At 41.6% G+C, this 10,900-nt stretch overlaps 1 protein-coding gene across 3 annotated transcripts; it reads left to right on the top strand.

Moving 5' to 3' along the window:
- The first annotated feature begins 173 nt into the window (after positions 1 to 173).
- On the top strand, positions 174 to 10,601 carry mpl (MPL proto-oncogene, thrombopoietin receptor). 3 transcript variants are annotated; one of them, XM_041277524.1, is made up of 12 exons: positions 174 to 678; positions 2,379 to 2,499; positions 2,686 to 2,864; positions 4,270 to 4,403; positions 4,768 to 4,927; positions 5,737 to 5,845; positions 6,002 to 6,156; positions 6,299 to 6,441; positions 6,790 to 6,949; positions 7,136 to 7,217; positions 7,329 to 7,416; positions 7,505 to 8,226. In XM_041277524.1, exons 1-12 carry the CDS (start codon positions 573 to 575, stop codon positions 7,655 to 7,657), a joined length of 1,590 nt encoding a protein of 529 aa, XP_041133458.1. In that variant the 5' UTR covers positions 174 to 572; the 3' UTR covers positions 7,658 to 8,226. The 3 variants fall into 3 exon arrangements, with proteins under 3 accessions (XP_041133458.1, XP_041133456.1, XP_041133457.1); XM_041277522.1 differs by lacking the exon at positions 7,505 to 8,226 and adding an exon at positions 8,233 to 10,601 and having other exon boundaries at positions 183 to 678; XM_041277523.1 differs by lacking the exons at positions 4,270 to 4,403; positions 4,768 to 4,927; positions 7,505 to 8,226 and adding an exon at positions 8,233 to 10,601 and having other exon boundaries at positions 184 to 678.
- Positions 10,602 to 10,900: the final 299 nt, after the last annotated feature.

Below are 10,900 nucleotides of genomic sequence, written 5' to 3'. Positions count from 1 at the left end.
TTTAGATCAATTAATAAAGGGATGGAAATAAGACTCCCAGTTCACAGAAATTTGATCCATTTCTGGTTTTACTATGAGTTTAATAAGACAGACCTGAGCTTGTTATCTATACACTGTGGCTAATCATAATTAAATTACAAACTGTTACAAAAAGAAACATTTACAGAGTAATAATAATAATAATAATAATAATAATAATAATAAAGTTGGAACTGAAGAACGTTTTAATCTGTAGTCATGTTGTCTTCAACAAAATAAAAACGCAACCAAACAAGCTCCTGCAACTTGTGAGATAAGCACTGGTGTCGCCCTGTCTGTTGACCTGGCAGTAAATCAGGTGCACTTTCTTTTCTTTCTTTTTCTGTTTTGCTGTGCCCTGTCACCCTGCTCTCTGTGTGGCGAGCTGGTAAGGGGTTAGCTGTGGGGCCCTCACTGGGGGGCTGGCTCAATCCTCCAGCCACACACTTCCTGATCAGCCAGGCTGAGCATTGTGAGATAGCACTCACTTTCAGAGGGTCCCTGGCTTTTCACAACAGAGCAGCTTGGATGAGGTGAGTCGCACCTGTAGAAGAATGGCTCCTCGTTTTGCATGGAGACTCAGGATCCTGTTCCCTGCTTTGATCAGCTGTGCATTGCTTTTGCCATCCCCCTGTGGATCCCTCCAAGCGCTGCGGGAAGGTATGATGAATCCTCAATTTGCATTGGTGGCACAGGGTGGAATATGTTAGGATATGGGAGAGGTGTATCATTTTAGATTGGGGTATACTGTTGCCTGCTATGGGATTTATTTCAAAACAGAAAGGATATTCTTCTATGACAAAAATACTGCAGGAAATGTGGCATTTCAGCAGAAGCTCACCACAGTGGCTGTTCAGGACTGGCAGGTGTGCACAGGTGCACCACAGCAGCTCATACTGGCTAGATTAACCCATATAAAAGTTTACCATGGTATTTTTGCAGTTTTCCCCCATGCTTTTCCCATGGTTATACTACACTTTATTGCACTTCACTGTGCTTTTACCATGATTATAAGGATTAGTTTACCATGATTTTTTTAATAATAATAATAATAATAATAATAATAATAATATTATTATTATTATTATTATTATTATTATTATTATTATTATTATTATTATTATTATGCTTTGCCATACCTCACTACTCTTTACAGCTCTTACCTAGGCTCTACCATGACTTCGCTGTGCTATTACTAGGAATTTAAAACAAAATAAAAAAAATAAACATACAAACAGTGGTGTTGTTCATCTTAAACTATTAAATACTCAATAATGCTAAATTTAGAAACGCTAAAAGAAACTTAATTGATTCAATGGCAAACGTTTCCACTGTAAATTGCATTTCTTTATGTGCTGTTACGCAAAACAAGAAACTTGTCCAGTTTTTTACAAATTATATTTTAATTTTTTTTTTTTGTTCAAAATAAAGCAGTTTCACGTGTGCTGATTTTGCTGTTATTTTGTATTTTGATAAATACAATTACTGTGATTAGATTCTGGCAAACTCCCCCTATGTATATATTTCTGTGCTTTTACCAAGCTTTATGATTTTAACATGGTCTGCTTGATTTTTCAGTACAGTTAGCTTTTATCATGAATTGCACAATACAAACATTTACTTTTCAATTCATGGGAAAATCTTTTCTTACAATGAACTCCTTTTATATTCTCTTTTTACAACACACCATTTATCTTAGTTTTTCAAATTTTACAATTGAAAACCACATTTTTGTATCTCTTAATTTCTGTTTTATAAAATTTTGTATTAGTGTTTTTAATGTAATTGTTTAATTGTAAAAATATGTGTGTGTGTGTGTGTGTGTGAAGCGCTTTGGGATCCTTGTGATGAAAGGCGCTATACAAACGTGAATTGCGTTGTTTTGTATTTATTGTACTGCATTGCATTGTTATTTAGCAGTAACACATGGCATTAGGTTAAGAGAGGTCCTCTTACTGTGTTACAGCCACTAATCGCCTGATGAACGGGATTAAATAGTGAGACGATAGACAGAATAACCTTACCTCTGTCTGGACTTACCCTAATGCTGCTGCGATAGCTGTGATTATACTAGTGGTATTGCTTCCTTATCAAGAAGCATCAAGGCCAGTTTATGTAAAAGACCAACCCGGTGGACATAAGAGATCACATAAGCAGTGCAATACAGCACAGTTGCATTTCTATGTATCAATTCCTCATACAAAACATACACCGGTTGGGTTGCAGAAACGCTAGCGCCAGCCTGCTTGAAACGCTGTTTCTTTCAGGTGATTTTAAAATGGAAATGCAAGAAACTTTTTTTTAATTTTATTTATTTTTATTTTTTATTAATAATTATTATTATTATTTTTTAATCAAAGTGATCGCTCTGCTTGCTGATGATAAAGATCCCAAATGTTTCACCCGAGTGGACAGAGACCTGACTTGTTTTTGGAAAGACAGCAGTAACACTTCATATGATTTCTATTATGAATATGAGGGGTGAGTACTGGAGCTGAATGGTATGAAAGAAATACCGTAACTGTCTGAATATAAGGTGTCACCATGTATAACACGTGACCTGTATATTACAACGCAGCTTTGTGTTATATATCCCATAAGCAAGTGCGTATACACAATCAAATGTTTCTGAAATGAGGGAAAAACCTTTTTTTTTTGTTCTGCCAGGGAAGAAGAGGAGAAGAAATGCACACTTACCCATCAGAGTGTGGACCCGGCCACGGTGCTTCACGTTTGCTCGTTCCCTCCTGAAGATGTTTACCTGTTTGTTCAAGCACACATCAAAGTGACGGAGTCCGGGACAAACAACACTGTCCACGAGCGCGTGCTGAATGTGGAGAACCAAGGTGAGTGTGTATGCAGAGACAGCGTGCCATTTCATGCACTGCAGTGCCTGGGGGAGCCCTGGGTCTGTGGATATTCATTCCAACTGAGCTCTCAATTACTTCATTGAACCCTGAACTGAACTATTCATTCACTTAATTGGACCTTTTTAATTGTTTTCAGCTTTTAAACAGTTGGGAGATTTCAAGTTAACGACACAATTTTATAAACAACTTGAAAAATCGGCAACTTTTCAGGAGCCGAGAACAATTAAAGATCTAATTAAGCACAAGTTCAATTAAGGGGCTGATTAAGTAACTGAGAACCAGCAGACACAGGGGTTCCCTGGGACCAGGATTGGGGAACCCTGCTTTACAGTAGTCTCAGACACCAATGTGAAGGACATGCAAATGAAAACATCAGTAATATGCAGCGGTCTGCTGTTTTTACGCATTATAAAACCTGCAACACACAGAGCAATTTTACTGCACAGCTTATCTGCCTCCCCTAAATCTTCCACTAACAACTACATCTCCCAGAATACAATGTCTTCAGTTACTAGGAAACAGCAGACAAGAAAAAACAACCCAACAAACATTACCCAATCTCTGACTAGCCCTGTTGTCCTTGCAGCCAATCATAGTAAGAATAAGAAAAATTCAAAGATACACAGGTTGAAGTGTAAAACTTCACCACAGTGCAGCTACAAATCCAACTGGCACCATCGTCCATGGCAACCACTAAAAAAAGGTGCCTATAGGGTTAAACACAATGTTTTATCACTTATTAATTAGTGACCCGATTTATCTGTATGGCTTGATATTGAAGTTTCAACATGTTCACCGAGTTTAGAAATCGAATGTTAAAATATAAGTAACGCAATTGATTTGCAGAGCGAGAAAGTGAGATACCTCCAAAAAAATGAAGAACCTTGTAGAACACAGGCGTGGGGGTGCAGGAGTTCAAAGTAACATTGCAGTTAAAATGGAAGGCTCTTTTCTAATGCCTGAAAATACATTTTACTCCCAGACTGAAAACCTTATCTGGAGCGCTTGTAACATGAATAAAAAAAGCCTTCCTACAGGCTACACAACTTTATACGAGCAGAGAAGTGGTTTTGCACATTTTTAAAGACCAATGAGAAGCTTTTTCTTTGTCTTTCGCTTTCGTAAAGGCACAGCTTTGGCGAGCTGGACTGCTGTTTTTACAGTTGAGCCCATCATGTGGAAGATCACCTCTGTGATCCCTCCCGTTTCATCTTGGAAGTTTACTGTGGTGTTCCACAGTCGAAGGACCAAGTTGTGCAATAAAGCATGTTGCATGCATGTCTGTCAGCATCTTCACAATCCCAGTATTTACTCAACCTTTACCTGGTGCTGGCTCTTGCAGGCAGGCACTCTGATGATAATCCAGCCTGTTTTTTTGCAGTTCTGTTAGACCCACCAACCGATGTCTCAGTTTCTCTCAATGGTAAGCCACGGCAGCTTACGGTGAGGTGGACAGCTCCCAGACCAGGCAATCTGGAGTATAAAATAAGATACTCCTCTGACAAAGTGCAAGAGGTAAGAGTCTGAGACAGAGATCATATTCCTTACCTGCAGCTTCCATCCGTAACCTTAAACACAGAATTATACGCTTAGAAATGCTAAGATAAACTAAACAAATTCAAAGCGCTTTGATTACAAGTCCTTCTCATCATCTTCAATGCTGAAATGAGTCGAGTGGTTGCTACCGTTTAAAGTCACGACAAAGTCACACGGCAGCACTAAAAGGAAACTTTGCACCATTAGACAACTGCTTTGAAGAGAAGCTCTTTATCAGTGTGTATGTCACATCAGCAGGCAATTACGTAAAAGTCATTCTTACAGTAGGTGTCCGATTCATTTAGCATTTTACCCAGTCTGGATGCACTTTCTTTTTCTTTAGGTGGTAAGCAAGGCAGGGTTACTGGTTCACACTCTGTATGAGCTGAGTCCTGGTGAGAAATATTACATTGCAGTTCGTGCCAAGCCAGATGGCAGCTCACGGGACGGTTTTTGGAGTGCCTGGTCCCAGGCTGCCAGCGCTGTGGTGCCCAGACCTGCAGGTGGGTTCCGTTAACAATCCTGGAACAAGCAACGAGGCAGACCAGGCTAAAGAGGCAAAGATAAGGAAATAATCCTACCTGGTTTCTAATGCATTTGTATAGGACTACCCAGTATTTGCATTTAAAATACGATGCCCAATCCTCTCGAACGGTCACATACCAGGACCCACTTAAAAAAATACATTTAAAAAAACTAAACAAATCTGGAATTCAGTGCAGGAAGTCAATCTGTTTTCAGCCTGAATATTTTATGCCATACAGTCTGCGCCGCCTAGTCGGGATACTGATAATAGGGATTTCTGCTTAAATGGGATATAAAACCCTGGGAGACTGTTCTTCCCAATGCTATTCATGTCATTTAATTGGGATACAGAATTTTCCAGTGATGAATGGACTGTTCATCAGCAAGACTGTTCTTCAGACAATTAGTGGCTGTACTTCAGAGCAAGGTTCTCGTAGCACAGAGCAGCGAGTGTGTGACTACACTGCGACTCACGTAAACCATGTTGAACTCTTTAAAGAGCTGCTGGAGTCTCCTGTGGTTTCTCAGGCTGCTGTTGCAATGAAAGTTGGTGCGTCAACATCGCAGGCGTCTCGTCTGGTGATAAAGTGACTGAGACTATTACTATAACTGTTATTATTAATCCAGTATGATGACTGGTTAGTCATTCTTAAAATCCAACAAACTATAAATGTTCATTAACCTACTCTGCATACAAACAATGGAGCAAGTGGATCCAGATGTAGTTTTTCCTATTTGCTAAACACAGGACAGGTTCAGTAACTCAATGGTAATCTTCTTTCTATAGATGAAATTCATCTGAACTGCTTCACCCCTGATCTCCAGTCTGTTATCTGCAATTGGAATTCAGAAGAAATGGAGAAGGATACTCAATACACTCTCTATTACCAGTCCAGGTACTAGTATACCCTGGAGATGACCTGTCATTATGAAATCTCTGCTGGTCCTGCTATATACCCTGTACAGGGGGGTCTCTGGGATGAAGGCAGTCAGCTTTGCTGCCCTGTTGTCAGTTGATTTATACTGGGTCTTTTTTTCTTAATTCCCATCAGAAACGGTGACTGGGAAGTGTGTGACCACAGTGACATCACCAACACCTGCACATTCCAGGGTTGGAACTCAAGTGACATCATTGTTACGGTCAATGCCAGCTCAAGGCATCAGAACCACACCTTCTACAAGGAGCCAATCAGCATGAATCACATGGGTGAGTGGCAGGGCGGAGAGAGGAAACCCCCAGTGTACTCTACCATCTCCTTTCTTAAGCCTGTCACTTCAGAGATGGTACAGTTCAGCACATGGTGCAGTAATTCATTCATTCATTAATTCTTTATAAACTCTGATTTCAGTTCTCACAGCCCCGCCGAAGCACTTGGCAGGTGAAGTGAATGACGGCAAGCTGAGCCTTCAGTGGGAACCAGCAGTGGCAGAGCTTGCAGAACACATGGTTTACCAGGTCCGGTATTCACTGGATAACCACAGTGGATGGAAGGTGAATACCTTGAGGGGAAAGGGGCCATTGTGGAAACCTGCACGTAGCCACATTTAAGTCAGCACTCATTTCTAGAAGAAACCACTCGTCTTAAAGTATTCCCAAAGAATACAAAACCGATTCAAATCAATCAAAACAGGACAAAAACACCAAAAACAAAATCAAGGAATACAAAATAAAAGCATAGAAAAAAATTATTGACATGATCCTGGTCAGTGTCAGTATTTACAATACTTATGAGCAATTTAAAAAATATTTGCAAAGAGGCCGTTTTTATGTTCGAAGGCAATGGATTCAAAGATATCACATGAAAGTTTTCTGATCTGTTGACCACTCTTGTGTTTGCAGCACATTACCCTTGAGAGCCCAGAGCCCAGGGCCCTGCTGGATGTGCAGGCGGGGAGTCAGTACCACATCCAGATCAAAACCAAGCCCAATGGAGACACGTACAGGGGGTCCTGGAGCAAGTGGTCCCACACTTTCACAGTGGCAGTTCCACTGCAGCTCGGTAGGGCTTCTCAACAACTCCGCCGCCACCAAGATCCTGGTTGTGATATTTGTAAAACCTTGGTTAGATGTTATTCCCCATCACTAAACCTTCGCAAACCAATGAAGCAAACAAAAACAAAGCAAAAAAATACAGGAAATGTGGATCCAACTAAATAAGAGAGTCCTAATTATTTTCTCGTTTTAGGACTACTGCTCATTGGCTTTGTCCCGTTAGTGCTGATCCTGACAGCTGTTGTGATAATGGCCACATTCTCCAAGTTTTTCAGGTATAATCCTCTACCTAACCCAACGCCACAAACTGGCTGACCCTTCAAATACGCTACAATCCTCAACTAAATCAGACTTGCACTAAACAGTGTCACCTCTTCATTCCTCAGTAAGATAAAACAGCACCTGTGGCCGCCTGTGCCTGACCTGGACAGAGTTCTGGAAAACTTCCTGACAGAGATCAACAAGGGCTGGCAGGTAGGCGCATTCGCTACCAGCAAGCTTGGGTATAAAACTCTAACCCTAACCCTAATCCTAACTGACAGAGATCAACAAGCGCTGCCAGGTAGGCGCATTCGCTACCAGCAAGCTTGGGTATAAAACTCTAACCCTAACCCTAATCCTAACTGACAGAGATCAACAAGCGCTGCCAGGTAGGAGCATTCGCTACCAGCAAGCTCCGGTATATAACTCTAACCCTAACCCTAATCCTAACTGACAGAGATCAACAAGCGCTGCCAGGTAGGAGCATTCGCTACCAGCAAGCTCCGGTATATAACTCTAACCCTAACCCTAATCCTAACTGACAGAGATCAACAAGCGCTGCCAGGTAGGAGCATTCGCTACCAGCAAGCTCCGGTATATAACTCTAACCCTAACCCTAATCCTAACTGACAGAGATCAACAAGCGCTGCCAGGTAGGAGCATTCGCTACCAGCAAGCTTGGGTATAAAACTCTAACCCTAACCCTAATCCTAACTGACAGAGATCAACAAGCGCTGCCAGGTAGGCGCATTCGCTACCAGCAAGCTTGGGTATAAAACTCTAACCCTAACCCTAATCCTAACTGACAGAGATCAACAAGCGCTGCCAGGTAGGAGCATTCGCTACCAGCAAGCTCCGGTATATAACTCTAACCCTAACCCTAATCCTAACTGACAGAGATCAACAAGCGCTGCCAGGTAGGAGCATTCGCTACCAGAAAGCTCAGATACACCGATCCCGCCAGGGGAGCTTGAATAAAGAATTATTGCTGCTCATTGTCAACCCTTTAGTCGTCTTCCTGTTTTCCAGCCAATGCAGCCGTTTAACGAAAAACTTTGCGAGGAGGATGTCCTCCCAACTGTGGTGGAGATAGTGTCTGAGGAGGAAACCAGCAACTCCACAAAGAGCCAAGGAGACGACGTGGACAGCCCGTCCCCTGCCCTCGGACGTGACCGCCTTTCCCTTTCTGAGGAGAAGCCCCCCTTAGAGACTGCCAGTCAGGGTTATGTAGTCCTGGATCCAGAGCATGACGTCACAGGTTACGAGAAGGAAGGCAAGATGGATAGCTACCGCCCTGTAAGCCTACACTGCCAGCCATGCAGTTTTCCAGATTCCTCGGTCCACGGCAGTCACGTCCTGCCACAGCCCTTGTCCTGGTACAGCCACCTGGCGTCTCAGTCATTACATCTCCACCCACCTCACTCTGCGGATATCTCAAACCATTCTTATTTGCTGCTTGCCGACTCCGAATCCAAAATCCAGGTGGATCTGCAGCTCAGCGGAGAAGCAAACCTGTACGCAAACGTGGACGGTGTAACCCAGCTAATCCAGAGAGTGAATCACTGAGCTGTTCTATGCATGGTCAGAAACCTTAAAAGAAACTTAAACTCAACGACGAACGCTTCCACCAGTAGTCTTTCTCAATGGAAAAAATACTCCTCTAGTCAAAGTATTTGTCAATGAACTTCTGTTTCTTTTGGCATCTCTAAATCCAGCCCTTTTAGTGTTTAGGGGTCAGGGTCAGTTCTGATCTATCATGCAAGCTGATAGGTCATTCAATTCCTGATTAAACAAAGTACAGTACACTATATACCACAAGGTGTGGACACACGTCTGTCTCAGTAACTAACTGTGCACTAAGCCTCCACCCACACGGAGCAATCCTGGAGTCTTTATCACATCTCAAACTCTATACACAGGACTTTGTACAGAGGACTGGTTTAGGGGCAGACAGTGCAGCTGGACACTGCTGGGCCTAACTGGCGCTCTAGGGCAAGGGTTTTCAACCAGGGGTACTCGTACCCCTCAAATAAAAATGAAAGTAATAGAAAACAAAATAATGTTTTTTTTTTTTTTTTTTTTTTTTTTTTTTTTAAGTGTTATATATCGTCTAAAACACTGTATAATTATCTTTGTATAGCAGATGAAAACAAATACACAAAATCTATCACGTCCATGTTTTCCACCTGTACGCATGCGCGATTTCGATTGAGTGGATTGGATACATAAGTGAAACAGGCGCCTGCCCACTGCCTATGGAGAGCACTCTGCGCTACTCATGATTTTTGCTGTTTTCAGGTCGTATCAGTGAAGCACGGGCTGCATTTTAGTAACAGCAATAGTGCCTGGTGGATTATGTTGTCGGGGTTTGAAACAGACGCATTTCTTACTGGTGAACAAAAACAAAGGAAGAAAAACACAGTCTACAGAAAGTGCGAAGCGGCAGAAAGTTATATACAGTCCCTTTGGATAATTATGCTGCCTTTAATAAAATAAAATAAAAATAAAATTATGTGCATCCAAGGACATGTAATTAAGTTTTAAGAATGAAGCCAACTGTTTGGTATTCTGTCTTAAACCAGCAGTTTGTCAGCCCCAGACTGTTGTGAAAAATGACACATTACATAAACGGGGGAAAAAATGTGTTAATCAGAATATTAACTATGGTACCAGTCAGTGAGCAAAATTGTAAAGGGTACTTCAGCTGAAACCTCCCGACAGAAGGGGTGCTGTTTCAAAAAAAGGTTGAGAAGCCCTGCTCTAGGGCATCTACCTCGTCCGTTTTTATGAATGTGTTATTCACCCCAGTGTAACGTTCTACTGCAGGTAGAACAAAATCTACAGAAAACATATTCACAAGTGTTCAGGGAATGGTTAACTGTACATAGCAATTAGAGGCCAACAAACAATGATGGGATAACAGAAATCTTTTATACTGTTTCTTCACGTGTATATATATTTTTTGTCAAGCTTAGATCAATTTAGAACAGTCCACATGAGATGCATATTACTGAGTTTGATAAGATCTGCAACTTTGGAAATGCAGTTTATTTTTATTTTAAAAGCAATTCGTTTTTCTTTTTGTAATTAAGGCAGCACTCTTTGTCTCTTCGCAGTCCAGTCCCATCACTGCAAGCGGTTCTAACGTGGTTGTTGCTGAAAGTTTGATGAAACACTTTGACAAAACAAAATTTGTACAAAACATTGATTGAAAATGCATCGCAGTTCTGTGTACATCGTGAGCTTATCCCCTTCCACATCCCCTTCAGTCACTGCGTGCGCAATTGTACCATCACAAGCTTTCTAGCAATGTATCGATTTTATAATCCAATGTATGTTCCTCACCCCCCCCAAAGTTTTGGGAGGGGGGGAAAAAGTGTAAATAAAAATGTGTGACCAAAGATTTTTCCGTTCCAGTGGTTTGATTTCACATGCACAACAAATCAAGACTACCGAAGCAATGGGGTGTTCTAATACATGAGCACACTGCTGAACTACAGAAGCAATGGGGTGTTGTAATACATGTGCACACTGCTGAACTACAGAAGCAATGGGGTGTTGTAATACATGTGCACACTGCTGAACTACAGAAGCAATGGGGTGTTCTAATACATGAGCACACTGCTGAACTACAGAAGCAATGGGGTGTTCTAATACATGTGCACACTGCTGAACTACAGAAGCAATGGGGTGTTGT

This window comes from Polyodon spathula, chromosome 18 (genome assembly GCF_017654505.1).
Source record: "Polyodon spathula isolate WHYD16114869_AA chromosome 18, ASM1765450v1, whole genome shotgun sequence".
Classification (NCBI taxonomy): Eukaryota; Metazoa; Chordata; class Actinopteri; order Acipenseriformes; family Polyodontidae; genus Polyodon; species Polyodon spathula.
Note: the sequence above shows the minus strand (reverse complement) of the source record. Positions and strands in the feature narration are given on the sequence as shown.